Source organism: Orbicella franksi, chromosome 4, assembly GCF_964199315.1.
Source record: "Orbicella franksi chromosome 4, jaOrbFran1.1, whole genome shotgun sequence".
Classification (NCBI taxonomy): domain Eukaryota; kingdom Metazoa; phylum Cnidaria; class Anthozoa; order Scleractinia; family Merulinidae; genus Orbicella; species Orbicella franksi.
In genome coordinates this window covers 5,569,442-5,594,561 of record NC_138148.1, presented here as the reverse complement: position 1 = coordinate 5,594,561, position 25,120 = coordinate 5,569,442, and the positions used below count along the sequence as shown (strand labels likewise).

Sequence of the window (25,120 nt, the reverse complement as noted above, 5' to 3'; positions counted from 1 at the left end):
ATTTATATGACTCAACGGTCGCATTTGCATTCGGTCTTTCCTAGAATCAAAACAGGATGATCATTTCTGACATTTTCTGTCCATCTGACAGTTTGGTGTCGAACAAAGATATCGGGAGGGACTGGGAGGGACTTCTGTAGCTATGATCGTTTCCAGTACTCCAATTTGTTTGAAGACCGAGAAGATCCTGGGAAAGATTGAGATCTGTTTGATGGCAACTGCGTCTCTTCGACCGGGTAAATTTCTCTTTTTATCGTCGATTAGTGTAAACCAAGTGACAAAGTTTAGCGTTAGTTTTGTATTCCGTCGTTGTGTGAGGAAAATGGAAGGACTTGAGATCTCCGAGATGCGTGTCGAACCTTGTGTGGACTCTCGCTTCATTCGGCCGTCACGAGTTGTCTTCAAACAGGTCAGTCTTTATGTTAAAAGCTTTTAATATAAGTCTTAGTTGGTTTTCAAATGTAAGTATTGACCTTCTAGCAGCTTGATTTCTTTCCTTTTTGTTTTCCTTTTTTATTCTTACGTCCATTTTTTTTGATAATTTGCTCGTGTCTCCTTGCGTGACAACAAAAATTGCAAGGAAGACTTCACCAAAACGAATCCTTTTCTCATTGATTAATTCTTTCTGTTTTTGCAAAAAAGAATGGTGTGCTCAGAGAATGGGACTATGTTAAGGAACACGATGAGTATGTCCTTTGACATTCTTTCATTTTACCTAGTCTACCTGCGATCAGGCTAATTATCCAGGGATACCCAGGGGCAGTCAGTGGGGTGAGGGAAAGTCAAAACAACAGAAGAATCTGCAAAGTGTTTTTTTCTCTGCTGATTGTTTTCCCCATCGACTTTCCCTTGCCCCTGCTGGCTGCCCCTGGGCTTCCAAGGATGACTAACATCTCTTCTTTGTCAATTTACTTTTCTCATTATGAGAGGTTACACGGCTCCCTAACAAGGATTCAGACATGCAAACAAAGTAGCCTTATCGCAGGTTATCTTTCATTACACTTGTAACAAGACATGTAAGGTGTCTGTTGTGCTAGCAGCAGAGGATTAACCTTTCAATCACCACCACTCTGGACAGAATTAATTGGCTGTTGTTGATAGGGGCTTTAATTAGAGTAAAGTGTATGGATGGGTGCAAGGTTGGGGCAAGTAAATCTTGACCATTGCTAACAGGTGGTTGCACAGATAAGTTTCATGGTATTATTACAGACACTAGACACAAGTTTAAACAAAATGATGTCTCTCACTGCAATTGATCAATTCTTTCCCTGTAGATCAAGAAATGCCTGAGATCTGAGCTAAAAAAATCACTTCCTTCCAAATTCTCCTTAACTGGCATGATCTGTACACTTTACAAATTTGAACATTTGTTATAAAAATTAAATGATTTTGTCTGTGATACATAATACCTTTTAATTCTCATGCCCTTTTCTCGTGATGATGTATGGATACCATAAGGAGACAACTAATGTTGGTCACTGTTGAGTTACGGTAGTCTTTAGATGTTATTATTTGCAATGATGTCTTTTTATGCATAGAATGGTCGGGAAAGAAAATGGGACTATCTAAAAGTTCATGATAGGTATGTGAGTAATAATATTTAGTATCCTTTTCATACAAACAACAGAAACAATCCACAAGGGCAGAGTCTCAGAACATAAATTCACTAATAATTAAATAGCAGCCATTACTTAAAAAAAGTCAATGAAAAATTAATTATCATATTATCGAGATTGATTGTAAAATAATTCAGATTTACTGAAGTCCAGACATGTCAAATCAGGCTTGAAATGCAAGCATTGCAAGACTTAATATAAATACACGATATTAAAATTGGCAAGTTTACTGAGTGTGTAACTGAATACTAAATTTTGAATGTTTTTGGTTTTTTTTTTTCTCACAGTGTCTCTGCCCTCTTATTCAATACTACAAGGAAGGCTTTTATCCTTGTGAAACAGTTTAGACCAGGTAATCGATTATTAACAAAGTCTTGGGTGATCCTTTGTGGTGTTTCAGACAACAATTAATGATCCAAGATTACTCAGAGCATGGGTGCATCAAAGAAATCAAGAAATCCTGGATCATGTGTACTAAAGGCATCTGAAGTTGAGTATTGATCAATACCTGCAATTGACACTTCATGGACGACCTACATACTCAGTCGACACTAAATTAAGACTTGAACCGCATCTCTATCGACACTCAATTGACATTTGATCGACACTCTATTAACAGTGGGCAGATAGTAGGCAGATTGTCGACTGACTCATATGTATCAATGGACACTCAATGACATGTCTGCAAAAATTAGTCGACTCTCAATGGACTGTTAACAGAGATGTTGATCGTGTGTTGATGCAAGGTCAATCAAGGGTGTCAATCAACACTGAACCATGGATGCCGTTAGTACACAGTTGATCCGTAATCCTTACTCAGAGTGGACTCATCACTTCCTTTGATACACTGGCCATGATCCAAGTGATCTTGGGCTTTGATCATCCCAAAGAAACACAGCCTTATTTGATCTTGGTCTTGTTGTCCTGGAGAGTGACCATTTCACTGAGTGAATACTACACCACTTTTGTTGATGAAGTACCTAATCAGGACTTTACACATATTCTACTAAGTAAACTATGTCTTACTGATTATCTGTTTTTATCAAAGAAGCCTCATGCTCCTTTGTCATCCCTATGGCACAATATTTCATGTAACAAGTGTCTTACAACTTTCTTGAAATTCGTTGCATTTAAACTTACACCATATAAATGTATAAGCATTATAGACCAAGAGAGAGGTCAAGTCGGCTGGATGTACAGTTATGCCAAATTATTTTTTTTAGACATTTGTAAGATGGACCAAGATGGAGTCCAGGTCAATAAGCACACATAGAAAAAGAGAACAAGGCCAATATCCAGCTATCTTAACAGAACAAGCTTGATCAATAAAGGATTTCTTTGGGATAAAGAACTCCAAAAAAGTAATCTTTGACAAGTTTTTCTTGGTGGACGCAGCATGCTATCCCAAGCAGGCAAGGTGATGTCATGTTACCCTACAGGGTAGCCAATCACAGTGTAGGATTTGGTTCATCATGACCACTCACAGAGCTATGACAATAACACTTTATTTACATGGACCCCATTTAGTAGCTGACCATAATTATAACAAAACAAATTACTGTGCAATGGACAATGGCAACATCAATCATTGCAGAAAATAAAACTCAGTAATAACATTCTGCAACCACAGTATTAAAGATATAATTATATGGATAGGTTGCTACTGGGGCAATAGGCTCAATTTGCAGCCACTGTTTGGGAAAATGAGCTCACAGTTGTCATCTATGCGAACATCTGGAGCCTAAGAACAACTCTCCAAGGTCTCAAGGATGTAGCTAAGAGCTGGTTACTAGCTTATTTCACAGATTTGTGGCACTAGAGAGCTTATAACCAGCTGAAACTTCACAAGGAGATGAAGATGTGAAGTAACTTTGAAGGTGCTTAGTATTTTCTTTGCTGCATCCCCTCCTGAAATGCTATTATCCTTTATGTTTAAATAATAGTTCTATTTTTTTTTTTATTTCAGCTGTTTACATGCACATTAACAGAAACATCCACAAGAAAGTGCCAACTGATGGCAGTGCTGTTTCCATGACAGCTGAAGACTCGTCACTCCCTATTACTGCTCCTTTAAGTGAAGGAGTTACCTATGAACTCTGTGCAGGAATCATTGATAAAAACATGAGCCTTGCAGGCTTAATGAGACAAGAAATTCTTGAAGAATGTGGTTATGATGTTCCAGAAGAAAACCTCCAAGAAATTGTGTCATTTCGTGGAGGGGTCGGAAGCACAGGAGCACTGCAGACCTTTTTCTTTGCCGAAGTCACAGATGAGATGTGTGTGAGCAAGGGTGGTGGAAACCTTGATGAGGGAGAGAGGATCGAAGTGTTTTATCTGCCGCTAGAGAAGAGTAGAGAGTTTTTGTTTGACCAAACTAAGCAGAAACCTGCCGGGCTTATGTTTGCATTCATGTGGTACTTTAACAAATTTAAAGTATCTATATAGAAAAACACACCCTGTAGTAATATAAGCCTTGGAAAAATCATCAGGGAAAATGGAAATGTGACATTACTAACATTATTTTACGTGTTTGTGAGTGATAAGACTGACAGGAATATCACACGTCAGGCTGCAAAAAAAGCAAAACAAAGATATGCAGGGCTGTAGGCAGAAAATAATTCTGACAGAGGCAATGTGCATGGATAAATTCTCTTCCCATGTATTTAGGGTGTTTATGATCACTATAAACAACAAAAAGAAAAACAAATGACTGACACAAGTTCCTCGGTTTGTGTGTTACTAGCTTCATGTACAGTCTTGATATGCTTAGAAATCTGTTAAAACCGTAAACTTACATGTACATGTAATTAACAGGTAATCTCAATCTTCGAACTTTGAAGATTCTTAATATGTAAAGGATGTCACTTGAGGTTTTCATGGCAACTAAAGTTGGTAATGCAACCAAGTAACTAACTAAACAAAAGCCACACATACAGGGCTGCCTTTGGGAGCTAGCAATTTTTACTGGCAACTGTTGCAAACAGTAACTGGCAATTCCAACTTTGAAAATGATCAGAAGGCACACCTACATGTACATGTTGTTGCAGAGCCCATTTTGAAATAATTTACAGCCACCTACTTTTCCTATACAGTTTGCTTTTATAGAGATTAATGACAGCCCTGGAACAGTCAAAACCAGTAGAGCCTTCCTGTTCCTGGTCAATAATTAGTTTTAATAAGATTTATTCTTGGAAAACTTGCACTCTGAATAACTTACATGTTAGTCAGAGTATTTATATACATGTAGTAATATTCAAAATAAGAGTCAATCCAAAACCTGTTATTTTTTGTAAGTTACAGTCGCATTAATAAATTAATTTTCCATTTTGTTTTGCGTAAAAGGAGGAATCCTGTAATTTTTAGTTATACACAGGGCAATCTTATGCGATCATAAACTTTAAGCAAGCTCTACAACTTCTCTCAAAGCTTTCAAATACTAGAATAGTGCCAATTTCTCAGTGTGAACCTAACTTGGGCGAATGATGGTGAAATGAGCAATGAAAATTTTGCAAGTAAATTCCTGTTCACTCTAACGATCTTCTTTTTAGTACTCAAACGCAAAATATAAAATCTTCCTGCTAATCATATCTTCCATTCTGATAAAATTATACTTTACTTTAATAACAAAAAAATTTTGCATTTAGTTATTTTAAATTGCAAAGATATTTCCAACTTTTAACAGAGATATTTTTCAACTTTTCGCCATGTCAGAATTTTTTATGACTCCTAGCTGGGAAATGCTAGGGCTATGAGATTCTAACCGCTCAGCTGTGATACTCCTAGAGATTTGCTTCATAGTGCTGACCATGAGGGAAGCTCTTAATTAAGGGTTCCCTAGTGACTCAGAAAATATTTGCGCTTTTAGCAGGGTCATCAGGAAGAATACTAACAGAGTCAGCTGCCGAGCCACACAAAAGACAAGTCATCATGTATTCCTGTGTAACAAAAGAACAAGAGAAAAAAAGCATCAGCATTTCTGGGAGCTTTATTATGACAGCTGCGTGTCTCTGGGATATACATTCATATATAAGTCTTCTTGGTTATTGTCAAATTTTAAAGGACTTGTCTGGTTTGTGGCAACTATTTTGATTACAATTTTCTCAAACTCCGACCCACAATTGCAAGAGAAAGACTGAATAATTATTGTGAGTCTGCTCAGTAACTCAGTGGAGGCAAAACTACTTAAATTGCACATATTTTAAAACATCTACAAGATTCTTCATAGTTTCTGCATGTTGAATAGAATTATGGAGAATATATGACAGCTGTTCCAGCATAAGGTGTTAGATATGTTTTCCACAAATTTTCTTGTCCTTTCAAAACATTAATCAAAATAGTTTTGTTTCCTTAACTCTAGCTTGTGTGCAGGTACCTTCTGTTTGGTATTGCACTTAGCTCCTCAACCTCAATTTTTGGAAGTCATATAATACGCACTAGATTTGGCACCTGGTTATCAAATGAGGAGATTCCCACTCTGACAGCTTAATGTTTTCAGCGGGACTGGGGAACTGGTTTGCACAGGTAGGCAAAACTATTTGAACTGAACTTCTTTATAAGAAAATCTTTCTGCTAAATGGTCAAACAAGGCAAGCAATATCATTCTCACAGCCAGTAAATCTGCTCGGTGTCCACCCGTTAATGAAACCTCTGAGCTATTGCGCTGAGTATTTTTCTTAGAAATTTTTTAAGAAACTAAGATTAGCTCCTATTACCTGGTACTGGCCTTCAATCCTGAAAGTGTATTCATGCTCTGCCACAAGATGGCCACAGCTTGGACAGACATCTGTATAAACAAGTAATTTTTAAAATATATTCAAATTATGTTTTTTTTCAATAATTACCTCTTCAAAATATTAATTTCAAAAATAAACTGCTCCATAGTGGCAGTCAACAGCTATCAACTCCTTGGCATTTATTATTAAATTATACTGTTATTGATGATTACCATGGTGGTAAGTTCTGGCCATAAAAATTGTTTTTTTACCAGCTTTTTCCAGTGCAAGATGGCATTGTTCTTCCCACTTGGGACTACCCACTGTATCAGGCAAGAAAATGGGGTGTTATATATTTGACCAAGCTTGTTTATGGTTAATAAGGTGACTCGATTTTGGCTTCAATCATAATTTAACTTTTTTTTGCAGACCTCAGGGAGGTGGGGGGGGGGGGGGTTGGTTTTCCCATCTTAAAAGGACAGGGGTGCTCATCGTACCTTTTAGGGGTCAAAAATGCGGTTTTGGTTTAGCCTTAAAAGGTCCACAGCAGGAGTATTGAGTCGAAACAATATGAGAGGAGGTAATGTATTGTTTTAGAGTTGGGACCCTTTAGGGGTAAAAAAAACAAGTCTCAAGCCACGCCCACAAAACAGGATCTTGGTACCACTTAGGGGTCCTTTTAAAAATGTGCAATGAGTACCCATTCCTTATATGGGAATTCCCCCCCCCCCCCCGGTCCTGGGTAGTGACCTTGGCCACATGTCAGTCCATAAACTTACAATTTCAGCAAATATCTCAACCTAATGCTTAACATTAACTCAAATATAAGTGAAGTGTTTGAGCTAGACTGGCTCATAGCTGCCGGAACTTATCCCAGTTTCTGTAGCATGAAGTGGCTAGGAGTATTTTTACTCCCCCTGGACGGGATGCTAGTCCATTGCAGGTCACTCCCCCGCAATTTGTTAGGTTCCCCAACAATTCACTGGCACCCATTTATACTCCTGGGTGAAGAGAGGCACTGTGAGAGTAAAGTGTCTTGCCCAAGAACACAACACAATGTCCCTCGCCAGGGCTTGAACCCGGACCGCTCAATCCGGGGACAAGCACACTAACCACGAGGCCACCGCGCTTCCTTTTCTCAACCTAGTGCTTAGTGTTGACTCAAATATAACACCTACGTTTATAGGTTACCAGTTCCTCTCCATCATTATTCTCCCAACTGGACTTCTCTGTAATTTTGAGTGGTTCTTTCTTGCCACACACTGTACAGCAAGCAAAGTTAAGTAGATATGAACCACTCTCCAGACAGATTGTGCCCTAAAAAACAATCACCTGTTTCTGAAGCTGGTTGTTTTTGCAAGCTAGTGCTCCTTGCCTTGAGAGGAGTATGGAAATGGGACTACCAAAATATATATGTATAGCTGGAAAGCAAGTCTACTATTTAACTTGACTGAATCGAACCCTTTTCACGACTAGTTTGTAAACTGCAAGTCGGAAGTCCTTTAATAATTTAAGATCTTTATCTAGAATAACTGAAATTTAAGGAAACAAAAACTTTGCACTATAGGATCAGACATCCCAGGGGTATCAAATGTAACCTGCACCCATGCCACGATTTGTTCTTACATTCATCCACAAAATAATATGCAATACAGCGCGGGCTCATCTTACTGGCGCGTACAATATTCTGACAGATTTTCTGACATAGAGCCCAACACAATTTTCATGCATGCAAATCTATTGTAAGAATTTAATAGCCTACCCTTTCAGGATACTGCACTTTTACACAGTCTTGGCACATGTTCTAAGCTCTGCCTAACGGTTTTATATTTATACAGCTTTTGATTCTGACAGCTTTCTTGAGTGGCGGAATGCGGTTTTCTTGTTTAAAGATATTACGTTGTCTCCTACATGACGTATTAATTGGAACGATGATTCCCTGGTGAATGAAAACGAGGCTGCTCTGCTCCAAGGAAACTCTCTGGTCTTCGAAAGAATTTCGTAAAGTGACAAACGACCTTTTATAATGATTGCACCCAGGCCAGAATACATTAGGTGGCGTTTTCTATATGTAGAGTTTTCTTTGCATATTCATCTTAAAACCTGGCGTCAAATACGGCCGCAATCAAGTCGTTCCATAACACTAACAATGAACAAGAATGAACGGTTCTCAAAATGGACTACTTAACTGGTTTTCAACCAATAAGTCGTACATCGGGTAAGCTGGTTAACTTATTTTCTTTTGAATAATTTATCATGTTTCGTTTTCTTCTATAGCAATTATAGCACTCACTTTTGTAGGAAGCTTTACTTGTTATTGAATTTCATCATTGCTGTCGAAGTTTGCCGACGAATTGATTGCTAACAGCAGGACAATAACTTTATTCAATCCCCTAATCGATGATAAATTGCTTTGGAAAATGATTTTTCATTGTATGTGACTCATCCCTTGAATGTCGTTGACCATTAAATCGCGTTTTTAGCATAATCGCTGTGTTTTCATTTTATAAACATGCAACTAAAATGTGTTAAAACTTGAGTTTGTCCTTGGTTCATCTGGTTTTGCACCACTTAAAAATATTCTTGTGTAACACATGCACATTACTTTGTTGAAGATTAATTGAAATAAGTGTACGCCTCTTTAAAAACACATTAATCAAGAAGAGAGTTTCGTGAACGCAGATACATATGAGACAAACAAGTTTTCAGCAGCCAAACGATCTCAAAACTATAAGGTAAATTGTTATTACATTCACACCACTTTACCCTGGCCCCAGAGGTTTTAGTTCTTCCTTTGAGGTGAAAATGCCGTCAAGGCAGTCCAAAAAACTAGATAACTCTTTGGGTCATTGCAGATTCACAACTCAAAATTTGATTCAGAGAAGAAGAGAAAGAAAACCTCAGAGTGCTGTACCACAGCATGTATAATGTTGTACTGTACATGCATGTACTCTGATGCCTGTCTGCTAGATTTTGAGTTGTCAATTGAAAACATCGTTGTATTTCATAAATATTCCATGTTATAAATGGGGATGAAGAAACAAGCTAAAGGTATTAATTTGTGTAGTAATACAATAATTTATAAAGCCTTATCACTGTCAAGTACACTTGTGAATATTTAATATTTAAGAAATAGAAAACCTTTTCTGTGTTTTTATTGAGATACAGAAGCACGAGTGGAAGTTTAGTACAAGAAATGATTACCACAGCTTTGTTGAGTTCTCGCAAACTTTCACAAGCGTTCTATGACCCAATAATAACATGTCAAAGAAAATTTTCTTCGATCTTTCTTTGGGCTATTTTCTAATAAAAGTTAACATCATACATCGTCCCTTTATGTTTAGGTATGGCAACCCAATTGGGGTTTTCGTCTTGTCTGTACTTGGACTGATCGTGTGGATTCTAGGATACAGGCTCGTAAAGGTGAGCTATAGGACGTCATATAAGGGAGACATGTTGCACTATGAATAGTTCTTTGAGCTTTGAATAGAATTGCCCATAGTCTGAATACTGGCCAGAGTCATTGTGCTTTGACCTTGATGATAAATTAAGGTATTAAACTTGCATGGAGAAAACACAGGAGGGATTCGCCAACTGGACTAAAAGCCAGGTGCACAGCACAATACAGGGCTGGTTACAGTGCGAGAATAACAGTCTTAACATACATGTGTCTCCTGGCATGGAAGAGAACTAACTAACTGAACTGAAATTGCACAGTTTATCTCTTGAACCACGTGTATGAATGAGTACCGGCAAACTGTTTGATCAACCTGATGCAATACTGTTCTGCCCAGAGTTAGCCTGTCAGGTACACACTAGCATCTCATCTACAAATATATATATATGGAAACTGGCTCTAAACTCTGGTGGAAGGACTTGAAAAAGTGCCGTTAGGTCATCCAGGACAAGTAGATTTTCCTTTTGGGCAAGTAACTGTTGATTTTCACTTGCCTGATGAGCAAGGAATCACGCAAGCTGTCTGTCAACTAAATCATTAAGACCACAAACTAAGACTTGCCCAGGGCAAGCAAAATTTGAGAGCTGCTTGTGCAAAGACGAGCTGGAATTCAAGTTTTCTTCAAGCGCTGTTTCAGTTTGAGCACTTTTGACCTGAGTGCAGGCTAAATATAGATTTCAATTCGGAATAGAAATTTGTGCAATATATATACTGCACTCTACCGATTTTTATAATTATATATTGTTATGCCCTTCATTTTTATTTGCTGGTACATGTTTATCTTTTTGACAATGGACATGGTAAAATTCTCCCATATTTTAAATGTATATTGTAGAACCAATTGTACATACAGTTACATGTACATTACATGTATGTTTTGTGAATTATAATTACAGCCCATAGTTATTGTGGCAGCATTTGTGTTTGCTGGAGTTGGTTTTTACTCACTAAGTCCTGATGTCCTTGACACAGAGTTCTGTTGTGATGGAAACCACAGCTTAGAAGGTGAGATGTCTGGGGCAAATACAGGATTTTAGAAAAGTGGGTTCTAGATATGAACCGCTGAAGGTGGTTCCTTGTAGGGGGATCTGAAGATTTTTTAAATTAAGGTTTGTTAATTTAGGTGGTTCAACTGAACTCTTTTAGATACACCCAAGGGTGTGTGTATTGAGAGTTACCTGTTCCCTATACATGTGCAATGTATCTTGTCCACACCAAGTGATGAATAAGGCCTCCTCATTCTTATGGCAGTTCTAGTTTACTGCAGCAAGTCATGCCCCTCCACCATGTCCCGCTCTTATCAACCAGACCTCTCTCTTTCCATTTCCATAACTGTGTAGTCTTTGCTCTCCCTGATTCTTTCACTCCACATCTGAGCCCCTTGCTAGAGCTCTGGTTCAATCTTTGCCCATGCTCTCAGTTGAACCCATTACCCCCAATGTATAGGGTGGCAACCATAATTATTGATTACAGTTGTACAATGGATAAGTGAGTAAGTACTTTATTTAGACACATTACACCAGTGAGCCTGGGGCTTGTTTAAATGTGAATGTGTATGCTAAAATTAAAATGCAGTCACAAAAAGTAAGGAAGGCCTATTGATCACATGTTACGTGCATTATGCCTGTAGTTACAAAATAGAAGATGATGTTCCATCTGCCCTAAGGAAATAATGCGCACTTGAGGTCTAGAAAAACTGCTAGTGGAAGCACAAGCGGAACGTGAGTGTGTTCAGCAGTTTTTCTAGACCTCAAAAAGGCATTATTTTCTTAATAAACATACAATGTACATGTAGGAACATAGCAGCCCTTTTCTAAACTGAACTGCAATGGTTCATGAAACTAATGGCTCTGTTTGACGTCATGCTTGGTATTTCTATCATGTACATGTATGACATGTATATACCCAAAGGAACGTGATCACTAATAATGACATGTTTTGTTTGTTTTCTATCAGTGCGCATCTCCATTAGCATTATATGTGGACTTCTCGCTGGAGCACTGGCTTGTTATGTTTATAAGATTGGTGTGTTCTGTATGGGTTGTATTGTTGGATGGGTGAGTCAATGCATCATTTGAAACTGTGCAACATAAGTCTCCTGTCACTGCTGTTGCTGGCTAGTTTTTCAGTGATCAATGTATTTTGTGCATGTGAATCAAACTGGTTTGACAAATTTGAAACCAAAAGTCAATTTGAACCAAAAATATTCGTTCACAAAATAAATGCTTTTTGCAGCCTGAGTGAAAGTATTGGCATGCTTCATTCGTCCCCCAGGACAAAGAGACTTCTAACATTCAATTTAAAAAATTCCACTGTACTATCCAGTACACTAATGAAGACAAAGATACATGTATGTATCCAGACAATGAAAAATATTTTTAAGAAGATCTGGCACTAAATTTTCATATAAAATTTTATTTATTGTTTGACCCATTTCTTCTTTCCTAACTAAGCATTACCCTTTGAAGAACTGTGGAGTATGTAGTGTAATTAATTATACATGCTACAATGTGTTTTAGGCTTCCAACTCACAGATTACTTAAGTTATATCTTTTGTTGTTTTTGGACATTTCCACAGGCAGTTTCTATTGTAGTAGCTACTTTCTTTGTGTCCCAATACTTGCAGAGGTAGGTACAGGTGTAAGCTGTCAGAGAGAACTTGTGTGCAACAAAGTTTAATTTCATTTTAATTTACCTGGTATTGTGCACGACCCCATAAGCTACTGAGCTTTAATGTTAATTGTGCTTCATTAAAGGTTATCTGTCTGTTTGTTTGTCTGTCAGACTGTCTGTCTGTCTGTCTGTCTGTGCAATAGTCAAAATTATTAACAAATTACTTAGTTGTTAAAAATAAAAATGGCTTTCTGTAAATCTATTAGTAATTTGTCTGGAAAGCTGCAGACCAACAATTAAACTTGGGACATTAAGGTCTTAAACCCAGATTACTTGAAAGAAATAATAATATTAAATAATTTGTACCCTATAAACCTCTTCTAACAGCCATTGGTCTACAACACCAAGAAGTTTTGTTTCCTGGACCATGTGCTCTTCCATGCCAATCATTTAACTCTTATTTTTGAAATCACCCTACAATGACCATTGTCTGCATCGACCAAGATGTTCATCATCTGTTTTGAATCATGTACTTGTATGTTGTACGCATGTACCATAATGAATCAGTTGAGAAACCTCCTTCTTATAAGCACTCCCCATTCAGATCAAGTGCCACATTTTAATAAGGTGACCCCTACATGTATTTTGGCAAGTGCCCTCTTCCAACAAGCAACCCCATAGGGAAAGTACATGTCATATTCAAGACATGGTCATAGGATAGACTGATTACATGAATGAATCATGAAATCTGCTTTCTCATCTGAACATAATACTGAAAACGTAGACTTTCAGCGGGGAAAGATTGGTCTCATGGTTAGTGCACTTTACTGTGGACCAAGCAGTCTGGGTTTGACCCCTGGCTGGGACATTGTGTTGTGTTCTTGGGCAAGACACTTGACTTTCACAGTGCCTCTCTCCACCCAGGTGTATAAATGGGTACTGGCAAACTTAATGCTGGGGGTAACCCTGTGATGGACTAGCATCCAATCCAGGGGGGACTAGAAATACTCTTAGTCACTTCATGCTACAGAAACCAGGATAAGCTCCAGCCTGATGGGCCACTTAACTCACATGCAGACTTTACCTAGACTATCCCAGCCCCTATTGTCACAGTTCTTGAGTTAAAGTATCTGTTGTTTTTCATTTTCATTTTGGTTTCAGTGACCTGGCATATTATGGTATTTATGGTGCCACTGGTCTTTTGTTTGGAATCCTCGCTATCTGGCTTGAGAAGGTCTTTATTATTATTGCTACCTCTCTCACAGGATCACTCATGTTTCTTCTTGGTAAGTGCTCCTCATAAAATGGTGCCTGAATTTGAATAACAATACTTTGTACATCCTTAGCCTCGTTCTTATGTTTCCAGACAAAGGATTTTTCACATGAATGTCAGGCTTAGGATGTACAATTAATGTTATTCAAACATCGACGCCATGTATTTAAAGGGTCTATATGAGCTGACTAAGATAAAATAAGACTTCATTGAACACTCCCCTGGGGGGCTTTTCAGAGATCAATACAAATTATGTTAAAAACCTGAAATAAATTAGTGTATATATAAAAACGGGGCAAAAAAGGGAGAAAATTAATAACTAAATATCTAATAATATTTGCTGACTATAGCTTGCTTTTCAAGAATTGAAATGATTTTTGTCATTGGTCCCAGCTACATGCAAAGGGTATAAGGTTTCTTTAAAAAACACACACACACACAGGGCTCACTTTGACAGCAGTTTTATAACTGATAGGATATCTCTAGTATAATTTTTTCGTCTAGCTTCTCATGGGGCCGGAATCCTAAATCATTGAATCTGATTGGTTAATCACGCGCGCTCCAGTGGTCCGGATTTTCCCATCCGGACCCCGGTTACGGATCGCTCCGAAATTTTCAAAACCATTTTGGAGTTTTCGTGAATGTCGCTTTGATTTAAGGCTCGTTACTCAACTTTATATCCAGCCGTGCGTTTCAGTTTTTCATTAGCATCAATTTTTGTCACATAACTGTTTGTCATATGTAAAGCAGCCCTACAAATTATGTGAAAAGTATCGCTTTTTGTGCCCGAAACTCACGCGTGCGCCAGATTTGAAGTGAAAGGCTTTAATAAAAATTATTTGCCGGCCTTGGTCGGTCCGCTCTGGGAAAAACTGTGCCCTTGGTCTTGAGTACGGCCGAGAGTTTTTCCCATTTTTTGGCAAATGCTGAATATATAGATGAACGCCGTTGCTACGGTAACATAATAAATTGCGCCTTTCGCAGTGAAAGTGAAATGGTTTGTTATATTTCATTGGTGTTGATGTAATAAATAGAACATTTCACGGCCGCTTGGAGATACGAAATTTCTCTTCTCGTGTTGAAAACTATTTCACTCGTCTTTGCTACTCGTGAAATATTTTTCCACATTCGAAGCGAAATTTCTTATCTCCGCGCGGCGATGGAATATCCTTTATATAACAGCTTGGCACCTGAGTTGGTTGATTTTTCATTCTGAAACTTAACTTTTCTTCCTGGCCAGGTCTGGATCATTACTGTAGAACTGCTTTCACTACTTTGATCAAGCAAATACTGTTTAAGACAAAGGACGCCTTTAGTCAAGCTGCCAACCATCCTGCTCGAGTGAAACTGGAGTTTCATGAAGCTCACAAAGAATTCACTGATCAAGGTAACCTCTCACTCTCCGCTTATCATATAGGCTCCGTCCTCTCTATGCAGGAGAAATTTAAAAACGCAGCTTTGTTTCAACGGTTAGGTCTACCGTCCACACTAATCCGTCACGAAAACGGAGCTTTTCGAAAACGCTTTTCAAACCAAAGGAATTTGAAAACGCCGGCTTTGCGTTTTAGCGTGGATGGAAAACATTTTCGAACCGGAGCTTTTCGAAAACGATGACGTCACGAAGATAATGTGATTTCCTTGTCCGAGTGTTTTCTCAAACGCAAACCCAAAATGAGCGGTAATTGTGGTGTTTTCAATTTTCCCCGGCGTAGTTAGGACGGAAAACATTTGATTGATACGTTTTAGAATGAAAACGTCGTTCCAGTGTAGTGTGAACAGAGCTTCACACACCTGGGTGGAGAGAGGCACTATAATGATAATTGAAATCACCGTTTCCACTTTTTAGCTCTAGCAATGTTCCTGGGATGGGTGTTGATGTCAGCGGTTGGGGCCATGCTACAGTTCATGTACACCGCACAAGAAATCGACACAGAGCTGCTCATCAAGAGCTGTAGTTGCCGCTCCCGGGACAGTGCGGTACCTGATGATAAAGGAGTGCGGTACGTGGTTCTCCCTCCACCCAAGCTGAGGGCTCTCTTGCTACATCAGAATAACCCAAGGGACTGCATGAAAGACTCCTGGGATGACATCACGGAAGTGGGAGTGAATAATGGTGGAGTGCGCCGCAAAGCATTGCGTTGAACATTCTCTGACGTCCTAAACCATCACTGGTTTAAATAGTTGTTTAGATGCGTATGATTTGTGAAAAGTTCGACGTTAGCTGTTTTTAGGAAGGAATAATTTTCTCTTTAAAATGGACCGGGACAACTCACTAAGGGAGCGAACAACAAGCTTGGAAAGTGGGTACATAGCTCAATAAAAAATTTAAACACAGATATGTATGGAGTGCTCTTTGAAGTTTGTGTTACTAGAAGTTACTCTAGTATATTCGGACACTTATATTCTGAACATACTCCAGTATATTCTAGCACTTTAAGTCATTGATTGGATGATCTAGTCTTGTGAGGCCAATTAATGCAAGCACCATTTCGCCTTATGAAAACACCATTTTCCAAGATGACGGTAGTAGCATCCCAAATTGTTAAATTTTCCGGGAAGCATTCCCCAGGGCCCTTGTTTTTGAATTTCCAGGATCTGCCCTGACTGCCAAGAAGCCTTGAATAATATAAACTGTGTTCCTCTTCAACGTGAACGGAAAAACTTGTGACCTACCAACGGGTATATCGTTCAAGTTTGTTTCTTTTTTCTCCTGTATTGTAGCTGTTAAAATCACGATAACGCTAATTGAGTCAAGTTAGCATAAACATGACAAGATCAGCAAAAATAGCCTATGACTAATCCACTAAGCGCGATCCATGTTCGCTGATTTTTACTCGTTGATCAGCTCCGCCAGTTTCAAATATTTCATTGTATCAAATCACTGTGCGAACGATGAGTAGCAATGGATTTAAATGCAACTGGAGTTATCCTGCCGGAGGTGAACGAATAAGCGGTCTTTAAAGATGGATTTTGACGAAGGTGTTAATCTTACCAAAGAAGCTACACAGAAAATCCTGGACAAGCTGGTCTACAACAAGTAAGTCAATCGACAAGTTAAGATCATCAGTTCCTTTCACAAGCCTGGTTAGATTCCGTATCAGTTGAAAATAAGCAGTTGGCTTGTATTCCCTGGCGAGGCACCGGTAAAATCTGGTGTCTTATCAATATGGCACCTGTTATGTTGTACTTGTAGTGATTTGTGTAATTCAAGCTAACACTCGCAAGTCCTTGTCGCGCTGTGGGATGCATAAGGCCTTATGATAACACTATAACAGTAATTAAAGTACTAGAACACTGTGCAAGAAGACTGTGGTCGAGAACAGTGTTGAGTTGTTTTGTTTTGTTCGCTTACTTGTTGGGCTGTTTATATTTAGAGTAATTTCAGTAAAAGTATTGTCAATCGTCGAGTCCCGGTTACATATGGCAATTGGTGTCAGAGAATACTATAAATTGAATCTGAAACTTATGCAGAAAGAAAAGATACCTTCGATGCATGATCGAAGAAACACGCACCAGTTTGTAAGCAATATAAGCGAGATTTCCGCGAAGGAATTTCATGTCCTTCAAGGCTAGATACCCTTTGAGAGGACAGTAGAACAAACAACAGAAATAATGCCCCCAAGCCCCAAAACAATAACAGCTGCTAACAAGCAAAAGAATTACAAGCTTACGAGACCTGCTACACTTCTGCCTTCCAAAGATAACTTTTTAAAACGAGTGAGGACTGTCATCTGTTTAGTACAGTGAGCAAAACGAGTGGGTTAAGAGTGAACTTCCCACAAACAGAGAGCTATGTCTTATGGTGACCACATGGAAGCAATAGTAGTTTGTGTGTTAAGTTACCAATCTTTTGTTCACGGTATAAATTTGTTTGGCCGCAGACATCCAGCCACTGTAACTGTGATAGAGATCGTGGCAGTGATTGGTATCGTAGTGTGGGGCGCGGGATATCGGCTTATTAGGGTAAGAAAGTAAAATCACGGCTACGCCATAAAAAAAAAAAGATACATCGTTTAGAACTTATAGATTAGAGGAAGAATTCATGCTGTTCCGATCAAACATAAAATCCCCTAATGTCTTTTTGTTAAATTATTTGTTTACTTGTTTGTTTATTTGTTTTTTTCTTCTAAGACGAAGCGAAACCTAATCACCGCTACGCTCAAGTTACCCGTAGCGAAAAAACGTTACTTCGCGCGCTTTTCTTTTCTCGTTCGGAGGATGATGGGATATACTGATGACTTATATGGTGTCTTTGATTGGCTTTTACTCGTTTTTGAATTTTGCGTGCAAGTAACAGCCAATCAGGGACGCTACCCGGTTCGCGGTAAAGTTGCGTCATCAGTAGAGTTTCTCCAAGTTCCCAGTCTCGTTCCCAGAGCCCACGTGTCTTTTGGTCAGCGCCAAGACACGGAGCTCTGTAATAATCAATTTCCAGACTCCAAGATTTTAGGACTTCCGGTTTCACGGCGCATGCGTACCCTGGTTTAAAGCCTGGCAATCTCGTTCCCAGAGCCCACGTGTCTTTTGGTTGGCGCTGACCAAAGGACACTTGGGCTCGGGAACGAGATTGCCATGTTTTAAAGGTCAAATGCAACGAAATTAGGCCTAGTTTGATTATAAGTTAAAATAAAAGATACTAATCCAAGTAATCATAATCCAAAATTTTACCTGATTTAGTCAAAAATGAGAAACCAGAAACTGCAAGGGACCGCATACGATAAACGCTGCCAACGTAGGATCTACAAGAGATCTGATCAGCCAAAAAATGTATGAAGACAAACAGTAGACTGCAAGGCTGATACTACGTGAAAAACGTTTCGAGACACCAACATGACAAGACCCGATAAAGTAGGATCGCAACAGTGGACAGCTGTTTCGCCCTTCTTGGGGCTCGTCAGTACTGTGTAGCGAAGATATGTAACGCCAGCCCAACAGTCAACGCACATAAATTGCAAAATGACCCGTGCACTATTTCAAGTTCCGTACTTTGAACTCACTTGCGCCCCGAAACACGCGTTGCCACATCACATGTTTCGGGGCGCAAGGAGACAAAGTGTCAAGATTGGTGTCTCGAAAAGCAAAGGAATAAATGTGGCTGGACAAGGCCAGCCTAAACAGCGTGTTTCGGGGCGCAAGTGAGTTCAAAGTACGGAACTTGAAATAGTGTACGGGTCATTTTGCAATTTATGTGCGTTGGCTGTTGGGCTGGCGTTACATATCTTCGCTACACAGTGCTGACGAGCCCCAAGAAGGGCGAAACAGCTGTCCACTGTTGCGATCCTACTTTATCGGTTCTTGTCATGTTGGTGTCTCGAAACGTTTTTCACGTAGTATCAGCCTTGCAGTCTATTGTTAGTCAAAAAGCCGCCGAGATATTAGACCTTGAAAACAGCTATTTTTCTTCGCTTCACAAACGGAACGGTTCGTGGAAACTTCGGACAACTGTCGGAACTGGATTTTGTGACGTCATAATTGGTGAGCTCCCGTTCAGAACAACAAAGTATTAGGGCAAATATGAGTGTTTTGTGCAGCGTTAATTGTAGCAATCATTCGAAAATCTGTGGTATGAGCCTGGTTACATCCCTTTAAAGGATGAGAAGCGATGTAGGGAACTGTTTCATCTAGTTTCATCTCATCTTCGCGCTACCAGCAAACATTTCAGCAGAAACCTCGAAGCGGTATGTTTCGTAATCGCTAAGCAGGGTCTCGAGTTCAAGCCCAAGTGTCTTTTGGTCAGCGCCAACCAAAAGACACGTAGGCTCTGGGAACGAGATTGCCAGGCTTTAAACCAAGGCACGCATGCGCCGTGAAACCGGAAGTCCTAAAATCTTGGAGTCTGGAAATTGATTATTACAGAGCTCCGTTTCTTGGCCCTGACCAAAAGACACGTGGGCTCTGGGAACGAGATTGCCAAGTTCCCCACTGTTTTAGGTAGTCCTTCCGCTCTTAACACACGGATTTTGAGCATCGCAGAAATTTTTCTCCCATACAGCTCGGCTTGTGGACAAATTTAGCTAATCAGTATGAAGTTCTTTTAGGGTTGAATCTCAAATGTCCCTTGAGTGAGGGAAAAGTTTTGCGCGAACAGAGATTAGTTCCGTTGCCTTAGTCTACCCTTGGAAGGGCCGGGCTCAGTGTATTGTAAATGTGCTTCATTCGCTGCAAAATCTCCACCTGCTTTATTATTTGTTCCAGTTCTTTTGTCAGCATATATAATAACCCCTCTTTTCCTTCTCCGCAGCCGTGTATGTTCCTTGCTGGTTTCGTTTTGGGTTTTCTCATTTTCTATGTATTTAGCCCGTTGATTTTTAAGACGCAGCTCTGCTGTGGACCAAACGGCAAGGAAATAGGTAAGTAGCTTAATTATTATCATTTGACTGAAAAGGCGAATACTAATGACCTTCACGGGGAGGGGTGTGGGGGAGGAGGGCTTATTTTTTCACGAGGGGGAGGAGGAAGGGTAATAAAGAGGTTTTAAAGAGCGTGGAGGTTTATTTCCAGTTATAAATCAAGAGCGGACTTCGTTTTACTGTGGTTTCAATTAAAAATCGTCCAAAAATGCTACCATTAAAACAAAGAATTTGGCAGATGAATAACTTAAGAAATATGATGGTATCTATAAATATTTCCTTTGGTCCTCGTAAAACCGTTGGTTTTGCTGTATAGGGAAAGAGGGCTGAGTGGTGGGGCTTATTGAAAATCTGAAGCTGTGGAGGGAAAGGTGACGGGGCCTTGTTAGCGATAGGCGTTAGCAGGAACACACTTAAGAACCAACGCATCTCAGAACTTCCTTGCACAAGAAAGCTTTGTTTATAACATCTTGTTTTTCTCAGTGTGTGAATTTTCCATTAGACCTCATAACAAGGTTACGAGCTTGGTTTGTTTCTTGTCCTTCAGTGTGTCTGCCTCAATGCTCGTCAATACGAATGTCTCTTCTTTTGTTATTTTTTTTTAGCTCATGTTCTTTTCAGTGCGTTAGTCGGAGTGTTCGGCGGTTTCTTGGGATGTCGGTTATACAGACTTGGTGTGTTCACAATAGGAGAGTGCTTAGGACTGGTAAGTAGTACCCAGTCTTTTTCGGTCCCGAGTTGCTTTTTTTTCCCCTCTGTTTCAAAGCGATTCCTGGTGCATAACCTTTCATATGGAAATGAGTTCGATTTGCAAGACAATGAACGTGCAAGAGAATCTCATTTCTATCTGAAAGGTTGTGCTCCAACACTCGTTTTGAAACAGAGGTAAAAGCGACTCGAAAATGGCTTATTTCAGTGCGCAAAACGTTAGGGCTGTTGGTTCCGGAACTCCAAGAAGACAGAGTTTAGCAAATAAATGCGTGCCTCTAAAATAAAAGAAAATCTTTTCAAGTTAGTTTAGAATACCAGCCCCTGTTCGCGCTCATGAGCCCGCGCTCTTCCCTCCGAACACATTCTCTTTGGGAAGTCCTTCAGCCCCAGGGCGGAAATGGAGCCTACTTCAAGTTGCTTTCGTGAGATCTTGTTCCTGGTGATTTGATTTTCATGTGGTTTAGGATGTAAAAACTAATTAATGATTGGAAATTGTATTTTTTTTTTCCTTTTAGATTGTTGGACTGATGATACTAAGCACTCCTCTTTACAAATACTTTCACAGGTAAAAATGTACAGAGTAGAAGAGTTTGGGGCAATTCGAAAACAAGTGACGTTCTTAATCGGAAAATCTTCGGTCGCTGAAGAACTCGGAGAGATGTTTCAAAATCTTATCGCCCAATTATAGTTCATCGCGGGGGTAAGTTCGTACCCAGGGCTTTTCCCTTTGAAATTGGCAGGGGCGGGAAAAGAAAAAAGCCCTGGAATCGAGGTAAGGGAACTTCGGAAAAAGGTAACGCTAGTATGACGCAATAAGGGTCGTCAAACTGGTAAGCAACGTTGATGATTTGGACCGCGGGCTCACTCTATTCAGACATTGGTTTTCTTCCCAGCTGACATTCACTGACGAATTATTGTTATACTTTGTTTTCTCCTTTAGTAATATTGCTTATGCCGCCCTAATGGCATCAGTATCACTTATGTTTGGGTCGCTGGCTCACTTTTATGAGAAACCAGTGGTTGTCATAGCAACAGCTTGCGCTGGCTCGCTGGCTGTGCTTTATGGTAAGCATGGATAAACTAAAGGCGAAACATTTTGCTTTTCTACCGCAAGCATATTACAATTTATTTCAAAACTTGAACTTCCAAAGTAAGTGTAATTTCTGTTATTTTTTCAGGGGCAGATTATTTTCTACGGACAAGTTTTTCTGTTACAATAGAGAGCTCTCTGTTGCGAATCAGGGACGTTCTTTGGGATGGCCTGAGATCAGAGCTCTCAAATTGGACCTACAGGGCTAAAATTCCGGACCATCTGGCCGTCCGTTTTACCAGTAACTGTGAGTATTCAGAAACCCTTCTAGCGCAGGGTGGGAGAATTTACACCTGTTGTTCTGTTATTTTTTCTCTTATCGACTGCCTTGTTGGGCCTGTCAGAAATTAGCCGTGTAATTCGTAAAAAATCTGCGGCTTGGAGCTAAGTTTTTGTTGCATCCGTTTTTATTTTGCCCTGAGAAACACACGGTCGGTCTTTCTCATTTTATGCAAGATTGATTCAGGGTACATGCAGATGTAGTAAGTTGTCACGTGTCAGTGAGCTCCATCTCGGCTCCTTAGGACAGACCTTTATTTTGGGAGGGGGAGGGGAGGTTTGGGCAATTTCCAAACAAAATATCTGCACAGCAAAAACAGCCGAAAAAAAAGTAGTGCAGGAGAGCAATTGGGAAAATAGTCAAGCGAGTGCTTTCTAATGAGGTGAGGAAAAAATTCCATGTCCCAGAAAATTGCTCAACCCCCCCCCCCCCCCCCCCGCCCGAATCAAAAAAAGAATGGTCCGTCCGTTACCTTGCTCCAATTTACAAACAGGCCTCTAAACTTTGAGAAGTGAGCTTAATTCCATAATGGACTACAAATAAATCGAGAAAAAGGAAGGACTTTTTCAATTATATTTCCTCTTTAGCCATCCCAGTGTTTGTGTGTTGGGGTGTTAGTACAGCTGTAGGAGTCGCAATACAGTACAAGATAACAGCTAGCAACTTAAACAGTGGATCCAGTCTCCTACAGTTCTGCAACTGCTGTGATAGACCCAGACCAGACAGATGACATATCACATGGTCATCACGTGCCACGCAAGCTGGTCAATAATCAGAAAACACTGATGACATATGATCAGCTTGCCACGTGCAAGTCAATTGGCCCATAGTCATACACGACTGCTTGGCAATCGTGGGCTTTTCAAGTTCAACTAATTTGGCCAATCATCAAACACGACTGTAAATAAATCACTAGCTCGTCACGTGTACCCTTAACCAATCAATCATCATGCCCGACTGTAAACCATGAGCTTGTCACATGCAACACAAACTAGCCAATCATCATACGCGAACGGAGATCATAAGTTTGTCAGGCGAAATTCTAACCGGGCAATGACAGGTTTGGGAGCCGTGATCATGATATGACACTCAGTTACGTTACACAGCGTCAATAAAAGAGTTTGTATAATTGTAACGACCGGATATAACAGTTCGAAATAGGGAAGCGAAATTCAATAAAAAAAAAAACGACTTACTTCGACTCTTCTGTGTTCTACTTGTGTTTCAATGGAGTTTTGGGGCAGATTCAACGCGATTTCGGTGAGTTATAGTTTAACTCAGTGCTTACCAACCTCGTTTCCAGGGTCTGTATTCTTCCCCACACCCTGGAGCGACAAAGAGGCGAGGAAGAGAGACCCTCGGAACAGGGTTGATCGTTTACCTCTCTTAACACTCGATGGAATCGCTTTAAAACGGCCCCAATAGTACTACGGAAACACAAGTGCATAACAGGAACGTAAGCAATTACAGGTTCTAAAGAGGTGCGTGGATCTGTGGTGTTTTGCTACTTTGTGAAATGCCAGTGAAGAGTCAAAAATGTTATTACTAAGCACTTCATATAACTCTAATAAAATCGCGCAATGCAAACGTTTAATAATTCGGATATTATTTACACATCCATTCAAGCAGTTTTTTTTTGTAACACACCACTCCAAAAATGAAGCAATGTAAATTTCCCGCACAGAAAAAAATTAAAAATGTAAATCGTCACATTATATACCCTGTTGCAGCAAGTGTGTAAGTCCGCGTGTTTTGCAAAACAATAGTCAATTATTTACAATTACTGACCTGACTGAAAAAAAATTGACCACTCCCCAAGGAGGCAATGGAAACAAGCCGTGAAACAAATATCATAAATCAACATAACATGGCTTAAAATAATGGCAGGAGTCAGACCAGTTGCCTATAAGTACAGGCAAGCTTTCTTAGACTAACGTGGCTAAGGGGATGAACAGCATCAGCTAGTGGCCAGAAGGGCACTCGAACCCGACACGTCCAGATTTCAAGTCCGGCGCTCTAACCACTCGGCCACGCTGACTCCACGCTGTAGTCTTTCTTCCCTCGCTCAATTATTTCCTCGCTCGAGACTGGACCCGAAAAATACCATACTGAGCTCCAGACACTTACGTCATCAGAATGGAATTTCGGTGGAATCTTACACGTCTCTCGAACGGGGAAAGAATTGACTGCGTTGAGAAAGAGAACTGTTGAAATTGCAAACTTTTTTGATGAGCGATCAAATTTAAATTAGATTACGAGCAGCCTATCTGTTTACTTAGTTCGCCGAGCGTGACGCAAAGGAAAGCGCGTAAGAAAAAAGGTCTTACGAAATTTGCCAACGAGAAAGCGTGCTTTTCAGCCATCATGCGCGCAGCCTTTTCCTCACGCGCTTTCTTTTGCATCATTCGAAGAACAAAGAAAAATGAGAAACTGCTAGCAGTATACGTTTACAGCGTTTTCCACTGTTTTTCCCAGCGGTTACTTTTTCGGTCTTTCTCTCATTCCTCAAGCTGTGAGGCAACAGTTTATCTCCGGACTTCCAAGCGGTTTTAATACCGTAGTCATTCATATCCACAAGAAGCCGCATTCCATTAAATCGAAGGAAAATTAAAATAGTTAATTTAAGTAGGAAAACGTCCAAGACATCATAATGACCCAAAAAGGACCAAGGATGGTCAAGATAAGGGAAGGATTCAGACGGATTGCGATAATTACGCTAAATTCTTCAAGATGGCGTGACGCAGCTCCGTCACAGATTCGTCCAGTCAATTGACAACAAGTTTCTATTGGATTCCAGGCAGTGCGCAACTTCCTCGGCGACTGAGTGGTTCAACCAAAGCTTCTCCAGCTTGCGATATCGATCAGGGCAAAGATAAAGGGGATTACCCCGCCTGTCAAGAAAGAAAATCGAGCGAAGCTGTTAACAACAGAACAAATTTTACGTAAAATCCTCTCTCAGATTTTCGTGTTTCCTGGGAAGGGTTAACATTAAACTTGGAGTTATTCTTTTCCCGGACG

At 39.9% G+C, this 25,120-nt stretch overlaps 5 protein-coding genes across 7 annotated transcripts in view; 3 read left to right on the top strand and 2 right to left on the bottom strand.

Moving 5' to 3' along the window:
• The first annotated feature begins 118 nt into the window (after nt 1–118).
• On the top strand, nt 119–4,949 carry LOC145484271 (uridine diphosphate glucose pyrophosphatase NUDT14-like). Of its 2 annotated transcripts, none has more exons than XM_081462912.1 (4): nt 119–409; nt 1,539–1,582; nt 1,904–1,968; nt 3,583–4,949. In XM_081462912.1, exons 1-4 carry the CDS (start codon nt 143–145, stop codon nt 4,059–4,061), a joined length of 855 nt encoding a protein of 284 aa, XP_081319038.1. In that variant the 5' UTR covers nt 119–142; the 3' UTR covers nt 4,062–4,949. The 2 variants fall into 2 exon arrangements, with proteins under 2 accessions (XP_081319038.1, XP_081319039.1); XM_081462913.1 differs by lacking the exon at nt 1,539–1,582 and adding an exon at nt 643–686.
• Nucleotides 4,950–5,039: 90 nt separating this feature from the next.
• On the bottom strand, nt 5,040–8,178 carry LOC145484299 (protein Churchill-like). Its single transcript, XM_081462943.1, has 4 exons — nt 8,091–8,178; nt 7,507–7,645; nt 6,329–6,399; nt 5,040–5,551 (listed from the first exon to the last, which is right to left on the bottom strand). Exons 1-4 carry the CDS (start codon nt 8,127–8,129, stop codon nt 5,459–5,461), a joined length of 342 nt encoding a protein of 113 aa, XP_081319069.1. The 5' UTR covers nt 8,130–8,178; the 3' UTR covers nt 5,040–5,458.
• Nucleotides 8,179–8,466: 288 nt separating this feature from the next.
• LOC145484267 (uncharacterized) lies at nt 8,467–16,364 on the top strand. Of its 2 annotated transcripts, XM_081462907.1 has the most exons (8): nt 8,467–8,546; nt 9,673–9,751; nt 10,682–10,790; nt 11,742–11,842; nt 12,364–12,413; nt 13,560–13,684; nt 14,912–15,058; nt 15,518–16,364. In XM_081462907.1, the coding sequence occupies exons 1-8, from the start codon at nt 8,488–8,490 to the stop codon at nt 15,811–15,813; spliced, it is 966 nt and encodes a 321-aa protein (XP_081319033.1). In that variant the 5' UTR covers nt 8,467–8,487; the 3' UTR covers nt 15,814–16,364. The 2 variants fall into 2 exon arrangements, with proteins under 2 accessions (XP_081319033.1, XP_081319032.1); XM_081462906.1 differs by lacking the exon at nt 8,467–8,546 and having other exon boundaries at nt 8,566–9,751; nt 15,518–16,361.
• Nucleotides 16,365–16,487: 123 nt separating this feature from the next.
• LOC145484327 (uncharacterized) lies at nt 16,488–23,536 on the top strand. Its single transcript, XM_081462962.1, has 8 exons — nt 16,488–16,708; nt 17,553–17,634; nt 19,913–20,021; nt 20,627–20,727; nt 21,248–21,297; nt 21,673–21,797; nt 21,911–22,069; nt 22,690–23,536. The coding sequence occupies exons 1-8, from the start codon at nt 16,635–16,637 to the stop codon at nt 22,830–22,832; spliced, it is 843 nt and encodes a 280-aa protein (XP_081319088.1). The 5' UTR covers nt 16,488–16,634; the 3' UTR covers nt 22,833–23,536.
• Nucleotides 23,537–23,653: 117 nt separating this feature from the next.
• LOC145484200 (E3 ubiquitin-protein ligase UBR2-like) overlaps nt 23,654–25,120 on the bottom strand; it is a 36,684-nt gene continuing 35,217 nt past the window's right edge. Inside the window, exon 49 of the mRNA XM_081462830.1 lies at nt 23,654–24,993. Within this exon, the coding sequence (XP_081318956.1) occupies nt 24,852–24,993 (142 nt within the window). The 3' untranslated portion in view covers nt 23,654–24,851. The remainder of the gene's footprint in view (nt 24,994–25,120) is intronic.

Bases quoted from the DNA above. Each gene is read 5' to 3' on its own strand.
- LOC145484271 (XM_081462912.1), top strand. From the start codon at position 143: ATGATCGTTTCCAGTACTCCAATTTGTTTGAAGACCGAGAAGATCCTG. The intron at 410-1,538 runs GTCAGTCTTTAT...TTTTATGCATAG, and splicing joins CACGAGTTGTCTTCAAACAG to AATGGTCGGGAAAGAAAATG. The intron at 1,969-3,582 runs GTAATCGATTAT...TTTTTATTTCAG, and splicing joins TGTGAAACAGTTTAGACCAG to CTGTTTACATGCACATTAAC.
- LOC145484299 (XM_081462943.1), bottom strand. From the start codon at position 8,129: ATGTGCCAAGACTGTGTAAAAGTGCAGTATCCTGAAAGG. The intron at 7,646-8,090 runs GTAGGCTATTAA...ATTGTTTTTTAG, and splicing joins AAGTGCAGTATCCTGAAAGG to GGCACAATCTGTCTGGAGAG. The intron at 6,400-7,506 runs GTAGGTGTTATA...TTGTTTATACAG, and splicing joins GGAACTGGTAACCTATAAAC to ATGTCTGTCCAAGCTGTGGC.
- LOC145484267 (XM_081462906.1), top strand. From the start codon at position 9,590: ATGTCAAAGAAAATTTTCTTCGATCTTTCTTTGGGCTATTTTCTAATA. The intron at 9,752-10,681 runs GTGAGCTATAGG...TTATAATTACAG, and splicing joins TAGGATACAGGCTCGTAAAG to CCCATAGTTATTGTGGCAGC. The intron at 13,685-14,911 runs GTAAGTGCTCCT...CTTCCTGGCCAG, and splicing joins ATCACTCATGTTTCTTCTTG to GTCTGGATCATTACTGTAGA.
- LOC145484327 (XM_081462962.1), top strand. From the start codon at position 16,635: ATGGATTTTGACGAAGGTGTTAATCTTACCAAAGAAGCTACACAGAAA. The intron at 17,635-19,912 runs GTAAGAAAGTAA...CCTTCTCCGCAG, and splicing joins CGGGATATCGGCTTATTAGG to CCGTGTATGTTCCTTGCTGG. The intron at 22,070-22,689 runs GTGAGTATTCAG...TTTCCTCTTTAG, and splicing joins CGTCCGTTTTACCAGTAACT to CCATCCCAGTGTTTGTGTGT.